The sequence below is a fragment of the Monodon monoceros genome, unplaced genomic scaffold (genome assembly GCF_005190385.1).
Source record: "Monodon monoceros isolate NGI ecotype Baffin Bay Population unplaced genomic scaffold, NGI_Narwhal_1 Super_Scaffold_18, whole genome shotgun sequence".
Taxonomy (NCBI): domain Eukaryota; kingdom Metazoa; phylum Chordata; class Mammalia; order Artiodactyla; family Monodontidae; genus Monodon; species Monodon monoceros.
The window spans coordinates 147,652,624-147,676,130 of record NW_021703774.1 but is presented as its reverse complement, the minus strand read 5'-3'; the positions used below and the strand labels follow the sequence as shown (position 1 = coordinate 147,676,130).

The window sequence follows — 23,507 nt, the reverse complement described above, 5'->3', positions numbered from 1 at the left end:
ACTTCTCCCCAAACAGGATGAAATTTGGGGCAAGTGTTTGCTCCAACAGCCCCTGCAAGAGCCTCCCACAGACTCTAAAACAGTGGTTTGCAAAGTGTGGTCCAGGGTGCATCACCTGGGAACTTCTCAGAAATGCAGAGTCTCAAGCCCCAACCCAGACTTAACCAGACTGGGGCACAGCAATATGTTTTAACAAGCTCGCCAGGTTGGTTCTACTACACGTTAAACTTCAGGCACCCTGAAAGCCCACGAAAAACAACTTGCAGGTGGAGAAGCCAAAATTGTGGCCAAGCCTGACCCAGAACACAGGTATTCTTGACCCTCTCCCTTTCTCCAGCCCAGGGCACAAAGAAGAGGAGAGCTCCATCATCCACCCCACCAGGTTTCTGGAATGAAGACTTGGAAACACCGGGGCGGGCTGGGGGTGGGGGTGGGGGTGATGGGGGGGTGTCTAGAAACAGGGGCGGGGCATTCCTCCCAGGAATAGAAGGCGGAGCCAAGTGCTCTGAGCCCCGCCCCATCCCCGTTGCCCCGGGAAACCCCGGGTTGTAACAATAACCGGCTGACGCGCTTCGGGGAGGGATCCAGCCGAGTCCGTGGGCGGGACAGCCCTGCTGCGGACCAATGAGAGCGCTCGGGCCTCGCTCCCGCGCCCCCTCCCCCAGCTCAAAGTAGGGGGCGGGGTCGCATCCGCCGCTCCTCCCCTGCTCCGTAGGCGGCGCTGTTGCGTGCTGGGGCTGCGGCAGGGTCGCCCTCGGCCGGGAGCCCCGCCCCCCCGCCTCCAGCCCGCGGGCGGGGCACCCGGCCGGCCGAGGATTCCACGGCCGCGGGCGGGCACGCCCCGCCCTCTCCCGCGCCGGGCCCGCCCCCTCCCCGTCCCCCGCCCATCCGAGGTGCAGCCGGCGCTGAGCGCGGCAGGCGCGGGAGCTGGCGCTGGAGCCGGAGCGGCGGCGGCGGCGGCGGCATTCACGGGGCGGCGGCGGCGCGGGCTCCGGCACGGGCTCGGGCTCCGGCATGGTGCAATCCGGCCCCGTCCCGGGAGAGCAGGGCCCGCGTGCGGGGCCGGCGCCGGGGGAGCGGCGGCAAAGACGGTGGCGGTGGTGGCTGCAGGCGCAGGCAGGCGGCAGGTGCTAGAAGCGGGGCTGGGCGAGGTGTGTGCCCGCTGGGCTCCGGGGCCGCCGCTCCCTCACTGCCCCCATCTCTCCCTCCCTTCGGGCTTCCCAGCGCGTCCAGCCCCCTGTCTCCGCGACCCGGCCCATGGCGCCCCGCGGTTGAGCCGGCGCCGCCAGGGACCCCTCCCGCGGGCCTCCCCGGGGCGCGCAAATCCCAGAGCCGCCCGCCCACCATCCGAGGAGTCCCCCTCCCCTCCTCGCCCGAGCCGGGCGGGACCATGGCTGCGAAGCTGCGAGCGCATCAGGTGGACGTGGACCCGGACTTCGCGCCGCAGAGCCGGCCGCGCTCGTGTACCTGGCCCCTGCCGCAGCCAGACTTGGTCGGCGACGAGGACGGAGCGCTGGGTTCAGGGGTGGCCGAGGGCGCTGAGGACTGCGGGCCGGAGCGCCGAGCCACGGCCCCGCCGATGGCCCCAGCGCCGCCGCTGGGCGCGGAGGTCGGACCGCTGCGGAAAGCGAAGAGCTCCCGGCGGAACGCGTGGGGGAACCTGTCCTACGCCGACCTCATCACCAAAGCCATCGAGAGCGCCCCGGACAAGCGGCTCACGCTCTCGCAGATCTACGACTGGATGGTCCGTTACGTGCCCTACTTCAAGGATAAAGGCGACAGCAACAGCTCGGCCGGCTGGAAGGTGGGGGCGTCCGGCAGGGGAGGGGGTCTGGAGTCGTCGGCTGGGGCTTCCAGGGGCTGCTAGATGCGTCTGGGCTCCTGGCGGGCGGTCTAGAGGGAGGCCCTGGGGCACCCCCAGGAGTCACAGAGTGTGTGCCCAGGGCGTGGGGCCGGCCGGCAGACAGGCGGGGGCGTGCTGGGAGCAGCTGTGTGCATGCTCTGGATGCGAGGTGGGAGGTCTGGTGGGGTGACAAGGGACTGCCACTTTGAGGCACTCTCGAGGGACACCCTCACCCCATCCTTGGGGGCATAGCAGAAGAACCTATTCTCGGGCCTCAGACATTGGGGACCCCCCTCTTAACCCCACGAGTTTGCTTTGTGTTACTCTTGTTTTACCCTCTCCACCAGGGCACCCTCCTTGAAGAGCTGAAATAATGACTTGAGGCCAGTGGCTGCTTTCCTCCCAAATCTTTCCCACTGCCCTCCCTGGAGCTGGCCCCAGGGTGAGGAATGCGACCCTAGGCCCACAGTTCTTTCTGTGGTGCCAGGAGTTCACTCTAGGGCACCAGCCAGCCTAGGGTGGGGAACTGGTCAGGTGACCTGAGATCTGAGTTCTCCATGGGGCAGCTGCTGCCCCCCTTGCCTGGATCAGCGTGGTGGGCTGGTGATGATCCCTGCTGGTGTGAGGGCAAGGTACTGAGACCTGGGGATCTGTCCATGACCACCCCAGGCTGTCTTCCACTTCCCTGGCTTTCTGAGCCCAGATGCACTTGGGGGAGGGGGAGAGGGGAGGGGCACCCCAGGGAGGCCTCAGTACCAACCAATGGAAAGGGGGGAGCCATCTTGGGCGACGACAGGGTCTTGACGGGATTGTGGCCTCCAGACCCTCCCCTGGCCAACTTGTTGGGGCAGGGGGATAGTCAATGCCTTTGAGGGCGAGGAGACTGGGGTGGGGTGGGGGTCGGGCCATGCCTAGGGCCTGTGAGCTGTGAGACTCCCTGTGGGAGAGGGGGGTCTCTATGAGGGAGGCATGCCTGAATGGAGGGAAGGGGCTCTGGCTGGTGGTGCCTATAGGCAGGGTCAGAGGAAGGAGGTGTGCTGGGGGAGGCGGGGAGGCTTGCGGACATGGACAGCTCAAGATGCCCAGGGGCTGCACTGTAGGGGCCACGGTGCTCTGCCCCGGGAGCCCATGGCTCTCAGGCTTTTCGCTGGCAGCTTCTCTGTCTGTCTGTGGCCACTACTGGGTGGGGACACAGGCTGGAGGGGCCCACATGAGTCTCCTTCTCCATCCTCTCTCCGGTCCCCTTGGGCTCAGCCCCCTCCGGAACACTTGTTCCTCCTAAATGGGTCCTGCCCTTGTGCTTTGCTCCCTCCTCCCTCGCATGTACTGTCCCACCCTTCACTTCTCCCTGTAGATAGTCCCTGTCCTCAAGGGCACAGAGTTCAGATGCCTCTTCCAGGAAGCCTTCCCTAACCCTTTTTAGCTAGCTCAGGACTCCCTTTTCTCTGGCCCTCTCCCTACCTGTCATAGGTCTTAGTCTTTTGTGTCCTGTCTCATTTCCCTTCCCCACCCGCTTTGGAAGACAGTGGCAGTGTCAGAACAATCTCTGTGCCCACGGCACCGAGCATAGAGCCTGGCACTGGGAACTACCAGTGCATGTCTGATAAAAGAGTGAAGAAATACGTGGATAGTGAAGAGGGTGCTGAGGCCAGGGAGGGTACTATGGGCCAGAATAAGCCAGGAGGGCTTCCTGCAGGAGGCAGAGCTCCAGCTGGGCTTGATGGGTGAGGGATGATGGGGAAGATGGCAAGAGGGAACATGAGGCTTGAAGCTGGGAGAGAACTGCAGTTCACTGAGGGTCTCAGGGCCAAGCCCCATGCCAGGCACCTTCAGGCATCTCTGCCAGGTGTCTCCTTTAATGCTCTCTGCACTCCCTGAGGTGGGTTTTACTGTCACTACTTATAGGGCTGGGCACTGAGGAGTGAACTGCCCAAGGTCACACAGTCAGTAGATGGGAAAACTGGATTCCAGTCCAGATGTGTCTCCCTCCAGGGACCCAGAGCCTCTGGAATAGTGTCCTGCTGGCACTGGATGTGGGAGGGGGACACTGACAGCTTTCAAACAGGGGCAGATCTAAATCCTAGACTGTGATTGGGAAGGTACTTGGAGATAATTTAGTCCCATGAGTTCATTTCTCAGACTGTGAGACTGAGGCCCTGGAAGGGAATGGGACTCTTCTCAGGTCATCAGTGAGCGGCAGGCCCTGGATGATGGCCCAGGCCTCCCGCCTGCCCATTGGATGCAGTTTCCACTGCACCACGCTGCTGGGGACACACTGGTTCTCCCTGCGCCTGGGCTCAGGAATGCTTGTCCTGGGCTAGGGCATTGGTGAGGGAGCCTCAGCCTTGGGCTCCTGACCTAGGCCCTGGCAGAGACCCCCAAGGCACTGGAGGAGGGCTGTTCAGAGAGGCCCCTGGCCTTTCCCATCTCATCCCCTCAGTGGCTGTCCTCCTTCTACCCCACCCCCCATCCAGTTCCCCAGGGAGCCTCCTTCCCCTCTCATTCCTGTCCCTCCTAATGCCTGTTCCCCCATTCCCAGTCAGTCCCTCCAGGGCCCTGGTGGCGGGCCGTTCCCAACTCCCAGCCACCCTCCGGTTAGCAGAGCCTGTGGTACACCGCAGGTGCCAGGGCTGGGGCCAGGGACCCCATTGTTCCTTCCTCCCTCCCCTCCCCCACGTAAGTGTTGCACTTGAGTCCCTGGAGTGTACCGAACCCTGTGTTAGATGGAGTGGGGGGACCGAAGGGGAAGGCGTTGCACCTGCTTTCAGGATGCATCAGGGCTCAGCCAGTTCCACACGCAAGCCCTCTGTCTTGCAGGCAGGACTGGGGGCCGGGGAGTGGGGGTGGGAGTAGGGGTGTGGGGAGAGTGGGGCAGGTCCCCTGGGGAGCCAGGCAAGCCCTCACAGAGAAGATGGCACTTGATCTGGTCTGTCTTCTCTGGGTGGGTGGGGGGGGTAGAATTGGGGAGAAAGTCTTCCAAGGGATATTGACTGCGTACGCAAAGGCAAGGAGGTGGAATTGCATATGTTGGGTTTGGGAGACTGTTGGGTGTGCCAGGCTGGAACCAAGGGCTCCTAGGCAGGGCTAGGAGCGTGGGATGGCAGGGCTGTGGCGTAGGAAAGGCCGAGTGAGGGCCCTGTGCTTGGCCTTTGCCCTGTGGTCCCACCTGTGATGTGGGAAGATAGTTCAGAGGTGTTGCAGAGAGGAATTGGAGGAGGCAAGATCAACAGCAGGCCTAAGGCACCCAACAGGCTGAAGCCCTAAGAGAGTCTTGGCTTAGTGCTGGGAGCACCACCAGAGAGGCTGGTAGTGTTGCCGTCAGGGCAGAGGGTCTCCAGGCCTGGGACGAGGGCTTGGACAGGAGTCTCCCTCCCTCTCCAGTGTCCCAAAAGTGTGGATATCCCACATCCAGGTAGAGCCTCCTACTTCCTCTCAGACACTCTAGCCCCACCTGCCTCCTCCGGGAAGCCTTCCAGGCTGCTCTGCGTCCTGGTGCTCCTTCCACTTAGCGCCCTTGGAGTTATTCCGCCTGCTTTTGTATTTCCAGGCTGCCAGCTCCCCTGGGAGCTCCCAGGCCAGGCCTGGGTGCCTCCCATTCCTGTCCACGGGACTGGTGGGGGAGGAGCCCAGTGGATGGGGATTTCCCTTCTTCCTCAGTGCCTGGAGCAGCTTGGCTGTTGTGGGGTGGGATCAGGAGGGGGGGTGCCCCCCCCATCCGGCCCAGGCGGGCCAGTAGGTCCTAGGTGGGGTGGGGGCTAGAGGGGAGGGACTGATCTGAGAGGCCGGGAGGAGGGTCCTGCTACAGCCCGACTGAGCGGTGGTTGTGCGTGCAGGGGCTCCCCCTTCTCTCCTCCCCCCAGCCCGTTCCAGCAGGGCTCCCTCCTTCTTCTTTGTCCTCCGGGGATCCCCAGCCCCGAGGGCTGGTGGAGGTGCGGGAAGAGGCGGTGTGAGCCCGGGTTGGGGGGTGTCCTCACCCCCCGCGCTGCACGAGCGGGGGGCTGGCAGCTGCCCGCCTCCTGGGCACGAGCCCGTGCCAGCCGCTCCTGGCACAGTTGCTGGCACGCCCGGCAGACTCCCACGGCCACCTGCTCACACCCACCCACGAGCGCTGGCGCGCGGCGGGCCCTTCCGGCTTCCCGGGCCTCCCGGCGCCCCTCCCTCGCCACCGCGCCCCTCCCCCCCCAGTCCTCTGCTCCCCGAAGGCCCCACACTCTGCCCGCCGCGTGGCCCGCCGGCGGCCCCCTCCCTAGAAACTTGGGGAGCTTGGGAGGCAGGGCCGCTGGGAGGCCCCTGGGGTGGCTGCGCCTCTGCGGGGAGAAGGGGGTGACCTGGAGGCAGACAGACAGACCGACAGACAGGGTGAGGGCCCCGCCTGCCACCTGGCGCCGCTCCAGCGGGACGATGGCGGGCAGCGCCGTGCCAGGCGGTAATTGCAGACAGACTAATTTAAAGAGATGAGACGGTTATTTTTAACTCCTGTTAAGGTAATGAACGGCGCTTGAGGGGGGAGGTGTGTGCGGGTTCGAAAGTTCAGCGCCCCCCAGCCGCCACTTTCTGCAGTTTGGGGCTCCCCTCTCTGCACGCCCTGAGGACCCAGCTCAGGACTGAGTGGAGTGGAGGGGCTCTGCCAGAGAGGGGGAAGGGCTCAGAGCGCCGGGCAGCAGGCGCCCACCAGCCAAGCCCACATCCCCTCAAATCCTGTCCTCCATCCTTCCAGGTGGGTGTTAGCATCCCGGTTTCCCAGGTGGTGAAGTGACTTGTCTTAGGGTCACATCCCTAAGAAGTGGCAGACCTGGGAACTGAACCCCGTCCTGTCCCCCAAACTCAAGCATTTCCTCCTGTGCCATTGGGACTGGAGAGGAGGGATTTGGAAAGGGTGCAGGCTTGTTTCTTGCAGCCCACCTTCTCCCATCTTTGAGTGGCAGCTGGTGGTGGCCACTCCGTGGGGTCCTGGGGGCTATGGAAGTCCGTCTCTCTATGTCTTGTGAAGGGTGAGGGTGTGGTCGTGGGCTGCGTGTGTGGATGTGAGCCTCTGGGATATGAGTGCACCAGCTATAGCAGGGGGAGCCCCCTCCTCACCTCACTGTCTCCCTTAACTTGTGGCTGACTCCTCAGCACCCCTTTCCTATTTGCAGCCTGTGGCCTGCCTCCCAACTTGGGAGTGGGTACCTGAGAAACAGGTACACATTGGTGCCCACTCCTTCCACACCCGAGTCTGACTTTGGATCTCCAAGAGAGGTGGAGCCCATCACCCGCTTCCAAGCCTCCTTCCCAGGTCAATCCCTTTCTCACACACTCCCAGGGACCTGCAGCCCGCAAGCTCTGGGACTGCCCATTCTGTTGCTAGACAAGACCTTCAAGTTGTTAGGCCTTCCTTCCTTCTCCCTGGCAATGACCCATCTCTCTGGAGCATCACTCAGGGTGTCCTAGTTCAGCCCTTTGGGGTCTGTTGGAGCTGTGGAGTCGGGAGTTGGTGAGTGGTGGGCAGAGCACCTGTAGGGGACCCTGATCTAGCGTGTGTGAGCTGGAGCAAAGCTCTCTCCCCTTCTGGTCCGCAGTGCTCTCATCTGTGTCCAAAGGGCCGTAACTCACTCAGTCTGTGGCCCTTTCGGGGCTGTGACTGACAAACCCTCTGGTTCTAGGAGCCATGAGGGGTTAGTTGGGACTGAGAGCATAGAGTACCTAATGGGACTTATCATGGGTGGAAGTACGTGAGTACAGGTGTGGATGGACTCAAACTGGGAACTCCTGCTTGGGGCTGCCTACCCTGCCCCTGGCAGTACCCAGGTGGCAGACAAACTCAGGGCACAGTGAAGGGAGTGCTCCTGGCAGTCCCAGCTGGCTACCAGAGCAGGCAGATGGGGGGTGCAGGGTGTTAGGTGGGCATTAGCAGAGGCTCTGGGGCCCTGGTAGGGCGCTCAGGGGGACAGCTGGATCTGGAGCGCCCCCCTTCCTCCTGGCATCCTGGTTACCATGGAAACCAACTCCTGTTTGGGAGGGTTTGGCTGTCTGCTGCCTCTCCCCACCCCCCAACCCATATGTGGAGGTGGGAGGGGGGCCAGGTGGCGTGTGGGGGATGGGCCTCCCACACCCTCCCCCCCCCCCCCCCCCTCCCCCCCCCCGGGCCTCCCTCTTTGCAGAGAAGCCTTTCTGGTCTCTAAGGGGGATGCCTCTTTTGGGAAGGGGAACGAGAATTCAGGGGATTAACGCCTGGATGCTAGGCAGTCAGTTGGGCACTTCACATAAATCCTCTCATATCATCCTCCCTGCGTCCTGCCAGGTATGTGTTAATAGCCCCATTTTGCAGTTGAGGAAATGGAGGCTCAGAAAGATGAAGTCACTTGGCCAAGGTAGCATAGCTGAGACGAGGCTGAGCCTAGATTTAGATGCAGACCTGTTTCCTCCATGTTTTGCCATCTTCCAATGCCAGTGTAGTATCAGCCCACACCCCAGCCAGCCCTCCTGCCCCAGGGCTCACTCATGCTAGCTCCAGAGCCCTCCAGGGCTCCTCAGTTCCCCTGGGAGCCAACCAAGCCCAAACTGCTCTGTTTGGACCCCTGGGCCCTCTGCTGGCCTTGTCCAGGCCCTGCCCTCCCTCCCACTTTCCCTGCTGCCTCTGATCCCAGGCAACCTTCACACTGCCATCTTTATACCTGACACTGGAGTTCTCAACCCAAACCACTGCCATTGTTACATGTTCACCAAGGCTGCTATCGACTCTCATGGATTGAACCCTGGGGACACCCCTCAGAAACTAGGCGGGTGCTTGGGTAGTTTGAACAAAATCCTACCTCCCAGGTGATTCTGGAACCCAGTGTGTCTTTCTGAGAATCTGCCTTAAATCCTTAGTTGTTGGCAGAGCTGGCTGATTATCAGAGTCACCTAGAAGCTTTTAGGTAGTGCAGTCTGCAGCCCCTGTCTCAGTTCCTCTGTATCAGACTGTCAGTGGGTGGGCTTTGGAATCTATATTTTAACAGGTCTGTCTGATGACGGGTCGGATTCTGAACCGATGCCTTAGATGGTAGCTTCCTCTGCTTCTGCTTGCGGAATCTTAGTTCCCCAACCAGGGACTGAACCCGCAACCCCTGCAGTGGAAGCATGGACTCTTAACCACTGGACCTCCAGGGAAGTCCCCCTCCCGTCTTCCGCTCCCAGGGTGGACCACCTTCTTCTCTAAACAGGCTGCCCAGATTGAGCCCACATCTCTCCTCCTCACTCTTTTTCTGGTCCTCCAGGGAACTGAGCCCCATGCAGTCAGCTCCAAGGGACTGAAACACCACAATACATTCGCCCGCCCTCCGTGTCTGATGCGCTCTGCCACTGAGAGCCTTTGGCTGCCGGAGGGAGGGGAAACGTCACGTACTCAGCAGGCCTCTGGCGCTGGCCCACAGGGAAGTGGAAAGTCGCAGCCCCTGCTCTCTGCTAGCCCCCTGTCTGATGGGGGGGGCGAGACCATGTGTACAGCGCGGTGCCGGTCTTACAGGATCCAGTCCTGGGGCTGCAGCGTGCCACTCCAGGCCTTGGCTACCTGGCCCCAGTCAACCTGTACGGCCACATCACTCACCCCAGCGGTCTTCTGACCCTTGCCTCAGCCACACAGAGCTCTTCCAGCTCAGGATGGGACAACCACATGCCATGTGAGGTGTGCTTCCGTTTAATTTTCACCGCAAACCGTGAAGCTGGTACTGCTACTATCCCCAGTTTGCAGGTGAGGAAAGTGAGGCTGAGAGAAACAGAGTGGCTCTCACAGTATCCCACTGGAAGGGACAGAAATGAAACTCCCCTGGGCTACTCCTCCGTAACTGAGTGCTCTGGCCAGGCCAGTCCAGGCTGGCCGCTACCCCCCTGCCCCCCAGCCCTAGCACTGTCTCTCTGAGTTCCCTTAGAGCTTGGCCCTGGGGCTTCCAGCCTCGGGAGTGGCTCTGGGATCCCTGGTACCCTTTCTCAAATCCAGAGCTCCCAGAGGGAGGGAGCTGACATTGTCCGCCCCCCTCCATCTGCAGGCCTCAGGGCTGATGGCTGCTTCCTCTACTCACTTTAATCCAGGCCTACACCCACTGGGCACCCAGTGTGCAGCACTGCTCAGAGGAACCGGACTGGCTCCCCGCCCTCGAAATGCCTGCAGGTCCAGCTGGGGAGATAAGACGAGGATAAAAACTACCCAGGGTCATGATGGAGGGCCAGATAATGAGCTATGGGAATTTGGAGGTGAGGGGGGAGAACCAGGCAAAGGAGTCAAACCCTCAGGACTCTTTAGGAGCCCCACAGGGTCTGGCTGTGTTAACCGGAGCCCAGCAGGACTTGAGGCTGGGGAAGCAAGCAGGGGCTGGATGGCGAATGGCCTTGAATGCCACACCAAGGAGCTGGCACTCCAAGCTGTGGGGGATGAGGAATGCCATGGGCAGAAAGGATGGTATGGAGGGTTGGGGTGGGGGGAGAGACTGGCTCAGGTGCCCAATGTGGGCCCAATACTGGGGTCCAGGGGAGAAGGTGAGCCTGAGAGAGGGTGGAGGCCCCAAGATTCCAAGATGCCTGAGGTGCCAAGCAGCACCCTTTGGTGCCTTGAGGATCTCAGAGGTAAGACAGAGTGGTGTGGGTAGGAGTCTGGAGGCAAGCAGGGAGGAGCAGTCCTAGTTCTGCCACTTACCCTCTGTGTGGCCTTGGGCAACCTAGCTTCAGTTTCCCCCTCTGCAAAGTGGGATAATAATAAGACTTATGTCCAAGATTTGTTGTGAGAATTGCATGTAAGGAGAGTTACATGTAAAGTCCCCAGTGACATCTTAGCAAATACCATTATTGGTATTCATTGCTCTGGGGAAGGAAAGGAGATACCTCCACATGTGCTGTGTAGGGTAGGGGTCCTGGGCCCTGGCCCCTGAGAGACACTGACTTGTGTATGTGTTTGGGGTCAGGGGTAGGATTTCTTCTTCTAGTCCCTCCCGTTCTGTCCCTGGGGTGTCAGAAGATCAGGACGTCCAAGCTTCATCCTGCCCTTAGGTCCAACCACTGCTCTCTAGCCTACAGAGCCTTCCCCATGGCCTTGGGAAGCAAGCAGGCAGGTTTTAGGCACTGTATTTTTACAGACGAGGCCAGTGATTTACTCAAGGTCACCCTCGAATCCGGGGCTGCCTGCCCCTGGACGCTGGCTCCTCTTTGCCCACTGGCGGGCTTTGTGACCTTGGGCATGCTCCTTCCCTCTCTGGCCCTCAGTCTCATCTCGGGATCCGAGTTCACCTCCCCCAACACTCTGGGAAGTTGTGATGCCTCCTCCACCCCTCCAGTCCCCTCCCCCTGTCCTCGGCTGGCCTTGCCTTCTTTTGTAACCTGAGCTGGGGCCGTGGGGGAAGGGGCTTGCCCTCAGCCAGAGGCACCTGTCAGCCGAGCAGCTCTGAGTGGATGGAGGCCCGCCCCCCCCAAGCCCCTAGGGGGTCACCTGCTCCTGGCTCGGCAGGGCTGGTGCTGGGGCAGGCAGTGCTCAGCGCACCCAGCCCTGGCCTCTGGCCTCTGCCCCCAGAGCTTACCCTGAGCACTTGTTCATTTTTCAGCGGACATTCGTGCTCCAACATGCCCTGCAAGGGCCTCTCGGGCTCCAAGAGGAAGACAGATGGCAGATGAGGGCTGGTGCCCCGGTCTGGGTGGGCTGCCCCGAGCTCCTGGAGCCCCTTGGCATGGGGACAGAGGGCCAAGGGCGGCCCCTGGGGACGAGGGCAGTGTCTATGCGGGTGGCCATGCCCCTGGGAGAGCAGATGGTCCTCTTGGCACCATGCCCACTCTTCCCCCCCCCTTCCCCCCCGCCCAGGAGCCAGCCTGTAGGGCTGGGGCACAGCTGCTGAGCCCTCCCCAGAGCCAGGCCCGGGGCAGGACTGGGTGAGGTCACCGCAGCTGCTCCCAGGGCCGGGGGCAGGGGTGTTGGATGTGCTGCCGGCAGAGGGAGGGAGGAGGCTCCGATGAGGAGAGGCTGGGAGAGGCCTGAATGGCCTGGCATTTAGGGATCCCCTTTAGTCCTGGAAGAGGGAGGGAAGAGTCTGTGGAGAGGTTGCTGAGCCAGTGTGGACAGCTCCTGGCACCCCCTCCCCAGGGGAGCTTCTGTCTGGCCTAGGCTCCTCCCTAGAGGCCTCTCAGGGTAGGAGGAAGAGCAAGGGCCCTGGGTGTGAATTCCTGCCTCAACACTTACCCACCTGGGCAGGTCAGTTGTCTCGTGAAGCCTCAGTTTCTCATCTGTAAAGTCAGGGTAATAAACCAGCTCAGAGGTTTGTTACAGATAGATTTTAATTGTTGAGTGCCAGCACAGTGCACCGAAAGCTCAGCAAATGGTAGTTTCTTTCCTTTCTCACTCTGCTGAAGTCTCCTGAGAAGCCAGGGGAGAAGTAGGGAGGTGGCAGAGGCGGCAGGAACCGGAGGGGAAACCGGGAGGGAGGAGGCAAGGCCTGGAGCTCCGGCCTGAGGTCTTGTTGAACAGAAACGACACAGAGTTGCCCGGCCTGAGTGGTTCATGGCTGCTGAGAGTTCCAACCTATGTGTTGACTTGCTGTGAGCCAAGGACTGCCCCACAGAGTTCAAGTGGGGAGGCAGACTCACCTAGAGTTATACTCCAGCGTGCAGGTAGATTTTTGCAGTGGCACTGAAGGGAGGAGCAGCTATCTTTGGGGCTTGCAGAGCGGGCTAGGAAAATGCTGCACAGCTAGCCCTGATGGAGCGGCAGGAACCACTTGAGCAGAGAGCGAGGGAAGGGCACAGGGAACAGAGTGTGTGAAGGCATGGAGGTGTGAGACATCCAGGGTGGCTGGAGTCCCAGATGGGTTTAAGGGAATGGAGGTAATGAAGCTGGAGAGCACCAGAGGGCCCTTGAATGTCAGTCTGGAGTTGGACGCAAGCGCTGGCGGCATGAGGAGCCATGGGCTTTTGAGTAGGGGCGAGCTGGGACTTCTGCTGCTGATCTGTGTACTGTCCAGGCTGGGTGTGTGGGTTCTGTTGTCTCTGCGGGGGCAGGGGTGGGGGACGCCAGGGCCCGTCCCTTGACCTCACGCCTTGCTTTGGACATTTGGTTCCTCCTGGCCCCTGGCTGCTCACTTCTGTTCCACTGCTGACCCCAAGCCCATTCACCTGTCAACACCTGTGGCTCTGATGCCCCCACCTGCCCTTCTACCCGTCCTTCACTACACACCCTAGTACCAAGGGTTTGCATGTGGCCTCAGGGCCCTGAGGTCATCCAGGTCACCCCTTCTGCCAGGAATGCTGTCTGGACTGAGTACTCCAGGCAGCAGAGCCAGTGACCCTCTCCCCCCCACCCCCCGCCCCGGCGCTGGCCACCCTCCCCCAGAGTCTGTTGCTCTCTCTGAGTCAGGTGTGTTCCTGGGCCAGAGCGGGTGGGGTGTTGTACGACAGCTGTGCCTGGGGCTGAGACAGGGAGTCAGGAAGACTCTTGACATGTGGGATCTCATCCAGTTCCCAGCCACGCTCCCTCCCCCACGGACGTTGCAATAGTCACCCTCTTTTACGGGGGAGGCCCAAGGTCACATGGATGAAGTTGGGATTCCAACTCTAGCCCTTAACCCTTCTTTATGCAGGAAAGGAGGGAAGGAAGCGGGGAGAAAGGAAATGGGAGTCATGGAGGGGATCAGAGCACTCATGCACCCCAGAGGTGATCTCTGCTCAGGAAGGCACTAGAGGGTGGAGCTGGATCACCATCCCCACTGGATAGTTGGGGTCAGCTTCCTGAGGCAGGGGCCGGGCTGAACCTTGGACAGCGATAGAACCTGGAGAGGAATCCATACCTGGTTTTGGATGCAAGACCCAGGACTGAACTGGGAGGGTCCTGGAATCCCCTTGGTGCCAGAGGCCAGGAGGTAGCAATAGCATGGGGCTTGTGGGTGGGGAGCACAAGACTTGAGTCTCCTGTCTCTGATGAAAGCCAGGAAGATTGGGCTTGAGAACCAGGGCAGGGATGGCCTCTGAGGTGGGCAGCAGGGCAGTGTTCCCCGCCCCATTGGCGGTGTGGGTAGGAAGAGCCTTAGCTTTGGAATCCAACAGCCCCGAGACCCAGACCTGGCTCCATCACTTCGCAGCTTCATGGCCTCAGGAGTCATTTAACCCACCTGAGCCTCAGTTCTCCCCCCCACCCCACTTTGTAAAATAGCATTACCTACTCACGGTTTGCATGGTTTTTAGGATTCAAAGAAGAAACGTATCTAGAGACTCTAGCTTAGGTCTGGCACATCGTAGGTGGTGCCCTTCTCCTGCCTCGGTATTTGAGCACGGGCCAGTGGTGTGCGAGAGCTGGCTTGCACTGGCTCGTGAGAGCTGATCATGCACACTTCTTCCCAGTTCTGCACTCAATGACATCATGCTGCCAGCTTAAAATTGGCTACGATGGGAGTATCCATGCCACAGAAATCAGCAAACGCTACAAATCGAATCAGGTGGGTTTTTTCCCTGTTGGAGAGCTGAAGGAAATCCATCCCGTGGGCCCTCTTTAGCTCTAGAGGGGACCAAATGGGAGGTGGGGCAATGGTCGAGGGCTGGCTGGGCCGAGCAACCTAGAACTCAAAGTCCATGGGCTCTTTAGGGCCTGGGGAGATTGGATATAGTCATCGTGCCATGCAGCCCTCTCTAGGCAGGGGACAGCAAATGGTGGGACCCTTCTTCTCTCTCCAAACTCCCCCTCTTTGCCCCTACTCTTCAGCCCTGAGATCTGGTGGGCTCTGGCTGGAGAAGTAAGATTGGATGAGCTTGAGCTATCAGGGAATGAAACTATGCTGGGAGGAGAAATGAGGTTGTGCTGGAAGATAAACGAGGTGTACTGTCAGGGAGTGAGGTGGTACTTGGAGGCAAGGTGAGGCTGCATTATGAGATAAATGAGGTTGTACTATCAGGGGATGAAGTGTACTTGTAGAAGAGATGGTGTCCCGCTGGATCAGTCGGGTTGCACCATCAGAGAACGCAGCCACACCACAGGAGGAAGGAGAGCCTCCGACTTGGAGGATAAATGAGGGTGTCCTGCTGGATAAATGAGGGGGCCCGTCAGGTGAATGGAGTGCTGTTAGCGAATGAGGTTGTACTTGCTGGATAAATGGGACTGGTGTGCTGGATAAATGGGGTTGTGCTGTCAGATGAATGCATTACCGCTCGTGGGCGAAGGGTGTCCTGGGAATAGATGAGGGTGTCCTCTTGGATAGATGAGGTGCCACTACCAAATGGCTCAGACCCTGTCCACGAGGGAGGCACCGTCAGCAAGGGCGAGGTTATTCTGTTCCCACGGGGGCTGCTGCAGCGTCTTCTGGCCCACGTGGTCCAGGCTGTGAGAGAGCTTGGCCACAGCAAGCCTTGGGTTCCCCAAGTCTATCTGGGGAGCAGGAGCGAGCAGGTGGGGCTTGGGGTGGGCAGCCGCCTTGTTCACCCTGGGAGCCCTTCTTCCCCTTGCACAGAAGCCCCTCCTCCTCTCTGCGCTTCCTTCTGTGGCTCCGACCGCTCCTGCCTTTCTCCGCCCCATGCTTGCCTCCCATTCTGTCCTGTATTCCCCTCTCTCAGCCCAGTTTGGAGAAGCCCCTATCGTGTGCCAGCCACTCTGACAGTCTCATTAATTCTCCCTGCCATACAATGTTCCCCCCCTTTTCTGTCTCTCCTTCATTCAGCAAAAATTTATGAAATGCCTAGCGTATACCAAACACATGGGGTCCGGTTACAAGAAGAAAAGTGGGGACAAAAATCCCTCATGGAACTTATTTTCTAATATAAGGGAAACCAGACAATAAATAATAAACACAATATAAAGAAATTATATGGTACTTATAAAGTGCTAATTGCTTTAGAAAAATTCAGAGCAGGCTAAGGGGGCCAAGAAATGGCAAGGCAGAGAAGCACTTGTTAAGAAAGTGGGCGGGATGGGGCTTCTCACATAGGTGACATCTGAACAGAGACTTGAAGGAGATGAGAGATGGATGTGAGTATCTGGGTGAACAGTGTTGCCCCTGCGACCGAGGCCCCAAGGTGGGATGGTGCCCAGCAGGTTCCTGGCAGCAGGACAGGGTCAGGGCAGGAGCCTGGGAGGTCATGGAAGGGCTTGTGGGCTACGGCAAGGCCTTTGTTCTTTACTCTGAGTGAGATAGGGGCATCAGAGTGCTCTGGGCAGGACTGGATGTGGTCCACGTTATTTACAGGATCCCTCCAGCTGCTGCCTGGAGGGAAACAGGGTGCAAGCAGGTAGCTGTTTGAGGAAATGGAGGTTCAAAGCATCTTTTGCTCCATTGTTTGTGGGTGTTGAAGCCAAGACTGGAATCCCGTGCTCTTTGTCCTGTACCAGCCTCTTCTCCCTGGTGCCTGAGGCCCCAGGGGGCTGGCCTCTCGCCCAGGTTCTGAGGGAGAGTAGGATGGGCATGGGATGTAACCTACTGTCCCTTCCCTCTGCCCCTTGATGGTCTCTGAGGCACTGAGTCAGGGAGGTCCCATCTCCCCTGGGAACCTGCCCCAGGCCTGCATGGAGGTGTGGGAGGTGTGAGGCCCCAGAAGCCGGGCCCAGCTTGCGCACCAGGGGAACCGGGGCATGCCGGGGCCGTAGCTGTGGTGGCGGGTTGCTAGGTGACTCTGAGAGGGAGCCCTGGTTACTGCTGCCTGGTAGAGGCGTCTCCCTCACCTCCTCCGTGGCCTCTGGCCTCCCAGGAGGCCTTGTGGGCGAGATGTGATCGGCGCTTGCCACTGGATCTTGGCCGGGAGCTCTGATGGGTACCAGGTGGCTGGGACCTGAGTAGCCAGAATGGGCTGCAGGGCCTGGCCTTGCCTCCTGGGGCACAGCCCTGGCGCACACCTGGTGAAGAGCCTGGCTCAGCAGTCCAAGGCCTAAGTCCTCGCCCGGCTCTGGGCCACCTCCTTGGGTAACCCTGGGCAAGGCACAGCACCTTTCTAGGCCTCAACTGCCCCATCCATCTGGCCTGCAGAATCCCTCCCCAAGGGCCTCGTTTTCAGTGAGAGTGCCAAGGGAGGGTGCCGAGCAGACAGGGCTCCAGGTACCCCTGCCCCACCTCCGATGGCCTGAGTGTTGAACACTCAAGTTTTGCATTAGATTCCATTCACTAAAAAGGTTCCACTACTTTAAAAAAAAAACAAAAGTTTGAAAACCTCTGGACTGAATGATTCCAAGAACTTTTTATTGTCAGACTGAAAAGGTGCCTAGAATCCAGTGGCCCATCTCATCAATTTATGGGGAGGGAAACAGGCCCAGAGAGGAGGAGGGACTGGCCCCAGGTCAGGCTTGCCGGGGAAGGAGGGCCACCAAGCTGGGGGTCAGGAGGCCTGGGCTCGAATCCCTGGGTGAACTGGGGCAAGTCCTTTTTTCTCTCTGGGTCCGACCAGCTGTGGTTTTGGGCTGGGGCTCAGGGGTACCTGGCTGGGCAGGGAACAGAGCGGGGAAGGATGCAGACCTTCATAGGCCTGGAACATGTGTTCTTGGTGGTAATCTAAAACATTTTTATTGATATTCAGAAAATTTGGAAGTATTATGGAGTACAGTGCAAGATTCCTTTGAATTCTACAAAGGAAGCACAAGACTTGTAGGAATTTTGACCTTGTAACATGCCCCCAGCTTCCCATACTGCCAGCTTCTAGGGTTGGTTACGTCATGGAAATTTTCAGAAGAAATGGAGGACTGGTTTCCTAAGATTCTTTGGAAGTTCTCTGACTTGTTCTCTCTGCCGTGGTGGAACGTGAGGTCCTTTAGACTCAGAACGAGACTAACCTGAAATCAATGCCTGGCTCTGCCACTTAAACTGTGTGATCTTTTCAACTTACTTAACCTCTCTGAGCCTCACTCGCCTCATCTTGAATAGGGCTCACAATCCCTGCATGGTATGGAGACTGATAGAATGTATTCTATCAGTACTTCCAGTACTCAGGGCTGACCTGGCAGGTACTCAGGAGGTGCCCGTACTTGGCGGTGTCCTTCCTCCTCCCCCCACCCCCAAGCACTCAGAACCAGGCTGGCACATGGTGACACTGATAAAGAGGTGTAGCCTGACTGACCTCCAGCTGGAGAAGCTGGGAGGTGGAGCCTCTGGTAAGGCAGATAATCCCCCAGGGGAGGAGAACTGAGGCCCCCCCCCCAACCAACACAGGTGTTGGGAAGGGGCTGGGGAGCCAGGTGCAGGGGTGGGAGCAGGAGAGGGGCTTTCTACTCCAGGGGGCACCACTCCCTGGGGGTCCAGCTCCCCTCCTCTCAGGGCCCCAGGAGAAGCCAGGCAGGACTATGCTGGGACGGGCCTTGAAGCCCTAGCTGTTATCTCCCAAGACCAGAACGTGCTAGAGATAGGGAGCCTGGGGCCCTGAAGAGTCAGGTGAGTACGTGGAACTGGGGGTGAGGGGTGGGAGGGTGCCCTGGGAAGCAGGGAGTACCCCTCCTTCTGGAGACAGGCGGAAAGGAGGCAGGAGGGAGAGCCCTCGCGGATCAGAGGTTCTGGAGCTGGGCGGATGAGAGCAGGTCCGTATGCCGGGCAGATCTGGAGTGGTACCTGGCATTGCCGCCTGTGGGACCGAGGGCAAGTTACATCACGCCTCTGGTCTCCATTCCCTGGTACATGAGATGGGGTAATGCCAGCTCCCCAGAGTTGTTCGGGCCCAGCGCAGTTACACTCAGGGCCTGATACTAAGGATTGTAGAGACAGAGCGGGTCTATGGAGTGATCTAAGAAGTGAGGTCTTCTGGCCAGAGTGAGGGATTTAACCAGCATTTATGGGCACCTGGTGTGTTCACCAAACACCCACACACGTTATCTCAGGTAATGATCTAACAGCCTTCTGAGGTGGTTACTGGATGTCGCCCATTTTTTTCAGAGGAGCTCACTGAGGCATGGGCTCCTAGAGATTGAGTCAATAGCCATGGTCCCATAGCTAGGTGGCTGAAAAGAGCCAGGCATCCTGCCCAGCCCTGCAGATACCCAAACCCCTGCTGTTTCCACAGCAGAACCTGAGCCAGGAGGCCCAGGCCACCAGCAGGGAGGCCTCAGAGGTGGGGCATGGTAGGCCCTGCAGAAGTTCTACTCCTCCAGGTTCTTGTGGGGAGCCAGGTCAGTGGAGCTGTGGACTCCCCAGCCTTCCTCTGTCCCCAGGACAGGCCTGGCAAACGCAGGCAGTGATATGGGGCCCAACAGAAATTTAGAAGAGGATATGTGTAGGTGTGCCTAAGGTGAAGCCCAGGGAAGGACCAGGGGCAGCCGAAGGGCTCTGTGGCCTTGGGCAAGCCACTTCACCTCTCTGAGCCTCGGTCTTCTTGTCTGTAAATGGGCCTGATGCCACGTGCTTTGTGGAGATTTTGTGAAGGTTCCACCAGGAAGGGGCTTTGAGGGCAGAGCTACTCTGCATCAGGTGGGTGGGGAGGGGAGGGGAGGGAGGGCTGCAGCCCAGAGGGGACCTGGGCTGACCTGAAGGTGGGCAGTGAGCAGAGGCGGGGTCTGGGGTCTTCATGGCCAGTGGATGTGCTTTGAGGGGCTTGCTGGGATCCAAGGCCTCTGTGGAGTTCACAGAAGCTCAGAGAAGTTGGGGGAAAGTCTGGGCCTCTACCCACCTTGGGGACACCCAGCCTATTCTGCTTTCCCTGGTCAGGCCCTCCCAGCAAAGGGTTAACAGTCTTCTCTACCTGCAGTTGCATTTTAAAGACACGAAATTAAAGCAGGTAATTTATTCTCCCCACACACGAAAGAGCAATTAGTTCTAAACAGGGCTTAATCAGTCACCGCGAGATGGATTTCTGGAGCCCTGGGTTTTCGGGCTCCTGGCGCCATGCCAGGCTGGCAGGGTGGTGGGGAGCGGACAAATGAGCCGCAGCGGCATGAGCCCTTACATAATCTGCTAGGGGGCCCTGGCAGCCTGGCTAGCCCCGGGCGGGGCTTGGCTGAGTTGGGGGTGGGGGGTGTCTTTGCTCCCCCGCTGCAGGTCCCTTAGCAGTTGCCTCCCTGGAAAGGCTAGACCCAAAGCTCTGGCCTCACCCTACAGACAGTGCCTGTGTGGGGCAGGGGAGCGGGAAGGATGGGGCGGGTCTGGGGTAGAGGATGGATAGTCTGAGTTTGTCCGACCTGGTACTTACACCTGTTCCCCCCTTCTTCCCTTTACCCTTTCATCTTCCCTATTTCCTCCCCCTCCGCCTTTTGGCTCCTCTCCCGTTCTCTTATACTCTCACTTCTCTATTTTCTCCCACTCCTCTTCCCATCAATTACCCCCTCACTTCCCTATTTTCTCCCACTCCTCTTCCCATCAATTACCCCCTCACTTCCCACTCCCCCACCCCTATCCTTGTCTCTGGCCACAGAACTCCATCCGGCACAACCTGTCTCTGCACACCCGGTTCATCCGCGTGCAGAACGAGGGCACAGGCAAGAGCTCCTGGTGGATGCTGAACCCTGAGGGCGGAAAGACGGGCAAGACCCCGCGGCGCAGGGCCGTGTCCATGGACAACGGGGCCAAGTTCTTGCGCATTAAGGGCAAGGCCAGCAAGAAGAAGCAGCTGCAGGCACCGGAGCGAAGCCCCGACGACAGTCCCCAGGGCGCGCCAGCCCCGGGACCCGTGCCTGCCGCGGCTAAGTGGGCCACGAGCCCGGCCTCGCACGCCAGCGACGACTACGAGGCGTGGGCCGACTTCCGCGGCGGCGGGAGACCCCTGCTCGGGGAAGCGGCCGAACTGGAGGACGACGAGGCCCTGGAGGCCCTGGCGCCGTCGTCGCCGCTCATGTACCCGAGCCCGGCGAGCGCGTTGTCGCCCGCGCTGGGTGCGCGCTGCCCGGGGGAGCTGACCCGCCTGGCCGAGCTCGGGGGCCCGCTGGGCCTGCACGGCGGCGGCGGGGCGGGGCTGCCCGAGGCGCTGCTGGACGGCTCGCAGGATGCCTACGGGCCGCGGGCCCGCGCCGGGACGCCCGCCTATTTCGGCGGCTGCAAGGGCAGTGCCTACGGCGGGGGCGGGGGCTTCGGGCCGCCGGCGCTGGGCGCGCTGCGCCGCCTGCCCATGCAGACCATCCAGGAGAACAAGCAGGCCAGCTTTACGCCGGCCGCCGCGCCCTACCGCCCGGGGGCGCTGCCCGCGCTGCTGCCGCCACCGCCACCCGCGCCCAGGGCCGGCCCGGTGCTGGGCGCGCCCGGGGAGCTGGCACTGGCGGGCGCGGCCACCGCCTACCCGGGCAAGGGGGTGGCCCCGTACGCGCCGCCGGCGCCCTCGCGCAGTGCCTTAGCCCACCCCATCAGCCTTATGACGCTGCCCGGCGAGGCGGGCGCGGCGGGAGTGGCGCCGCCGGGCCACGCGGCCGTCTTCGGGGGCCCCCCCGGCGGCCTCCTGCTGGACGCGCTGCCGGGGCCGTACGCGGCCGCCGCCGCAGGGCCGCTGGGTGCCGCGCCCGACCGCTTCCCGGCCGACCTGGACCTCGACATGTTCAGCGGGAGCCTCGAGTGCGACGTCGAGTCCATCATCCTCAACGACTTCATGGACAGCGACGAAATGGACTTCAACTTCGACTCGGCCCTGCCGCCGCCGCCGCCCGGCCTGGCTGGGGCCCCGCCCCCCAACCAGAGCTGGGTGCCGGGCTGAGGGCCGCCTCCCGCGCCCTCGGTGCCCTGCCCCGCCCCCCCCCAGGGGCCTCTGTCTTCCCATCCTGATCCCCGGGTCCCCACTTCCATTCCCGCTCCACGGAGGGGATCCAGGAGGCAGCCCCATCCCAGCTAGAGACATCCCTCGGAAGCTGACCCCTGAGGGAAGTGGTAGGGAGGGGCTGGGGCACCCTGCCATTCTTGCCCAGACTCCTGAGACCCGCTCCCCCTACTCCCAAGGGCGGGAAGCCTGGGAGTGGAGGTTGGATTCCGGGCTGGGTGGGAGTAGGGAGGAATGAGGTGGGCCGTGCTAGTCTGGGAAGCCAACCGGGAGGCGGGGCGGGGTGGGGGGGCGTCTCCGAATCTTCAGTTTCCTTTGCGGGGCCCCCGCGTGACGAATCGCCCACCCCAAAGTCGAATCTGATTCCCAATTGACACGTTCCCACTGGTTTTAGCCTCACCCACCCCAAGCCAGGAACCCCTCCCGGAAACACACTCACACCTACCTATTGGCTGTTCACCTTGAGCTGTCCTCCGGCCCTAAACCACTCTCCGACCTCCAGCCCCACAGTTCAGCCCCGCCCACCCTCCAGCCCCACAGGTCAGCCCCGCCCACCCATCCTTGCCCGCCTCACTTTCTCCCCTCCCAGGTGGAAGTCCCTCTCCCTTTCCGCCCGTCCCCATACCCCAGTACTGGTCTCAGCCTCCCCAGTGGGCCTCAGCTCCGGATCCACCCCCGCAACCCGACACCCCTTTCTCCGTGCCAGTCCTGGCTCCTCTCTCCCATATTTATAAGTGTCCGGTCGGGGCGGTCTGTGGGCGCGGCGTCCCCGGCGCATATCGTAGGCAGTGTACCGTGGCCGTGCCGTCAGCGTGTGCGTGTGCGTGTGTGCCGTGTCGAGGCCGTGTAGAGTGCATTGTACAGCATATTTTCATGAATAAAATTGTTTTAAATATTTCTCGCGCCTTGGGCTAGTAGGGGGAGCTGCGGAGGAAGAGGATAATTGGTAGGGATCATGGAGGCGGGGGTCCCCGTGCCCGAGCCCATTGTGGCTTTGTGTCTGAGTCTGTGTCAGCATTCACTGATGTCTGTCTGCTCAACGCACTGGTTAAGCGCCTACTGAGTTTTGGATGCTGGAGATGTGCCTGTGTGGAGCTCTGCACCTGTTTCTGTGAACATGTGCATGCAGGAAGTTTCTGGCCTGGGGATATTCTGTCCTGAATAAGCTTCAGAGTTGGGAGAGAAGGCACAGATATTAACTGAGAACGTGTTCATGCCAGGTCCTGTATTAGGTATAATTTTTGTTCCCGTTGTACAGATGAGAAAACGGTCAGAGAGGGAAAATGGCTTAGGAAGGCAGGCAGCGATGGTGGAAAGGAGGCCTTTGAAGGCACACAAACTTCTGTTTGAATTTATTCCCTGCTTTTTCCAGCTGTGTGACCTTGGGCAAGTTTTCAGCCTCCACCTTGCTTTCCTGGTCTAGACCACAGGCTATTACACCTATTGCATGGGTTTCTTGTGAGCAGTAAATGAGAAAACATATGTAAACTGGCAGCACAGGTCCTGCAACCATTCATTCATCCATGGAAAATTTAGTGAGCACCTGCTATGTGCCAGGTCTTATACCAAGCACTGGGGCTACCATGGAGAGCAACAGAGGCACAACCTCTGCTCTCAAGGAATTTTGAGGCTCGAGGGGGACAGAGATGAGTAAATGGGCGATTTTAGATCAGAGATGTAAAGAATGGAGGAAGCAGGGGGCTGTTGTGGGAATGAATGAGACAGCTGCACCCATCCTGGGCTTGAGGAGTCAGGGAAGGGGCCCGGAGGGGGTGCTGTCTCAGCTGAGCCTTGAAGGATGAGTTGGCATTGGGAAGGGAAGGGATTCAGACAGAGGGAATGGCATGATCAGAGATCCAGAGTCAAGAGATCATTTGGGTTCCAGAACAAAAAGCAATTTAGCATGGCCAAAGCTCAGAGGTGGAAAGATGAACAATGATGGGGAGGCAAGTGGGCCAGAAGGGGCAACAATGGGAGAGGGTCAGTGGCCAAGCCAGAGATGCTGATGGTGACTCAAACCAGGAGGGACAGGGGAGGGAAGTGAGGCTGG

At 60.1% G+C, this 23,507-nt stretch overlaps 1 protein-coding gene across 1 annotated transcript; it reads left to right on the top strand.

The window, feature by feature from the left end:
• Window positions 1-1,125: 1,125 nt before the first annotated feature.
• On the top strand, window positions 1,126-21,671 carry FOXO6 (forkhead box O6). Its single transcript, XM_029226841.1, has 2 exons — window positions 1,126-1,804; window positions 20,132-21,671. The coding sequence occupies exons 1-2, from the start codon at window positions 1,391-1,393 to the stop codon at window positions 21,395-21,397; spliced, it is 1,680 nt and encodes a 559-aa protein (XP_029082674.1). The 5' UTR covers window positions 1,126-1,390; the 3' UTR covers window positions 21,398-21,671.
• The last annotated feature ends 1,836 nt before the right edge of the window (window positions 21,672-23,507 follow it).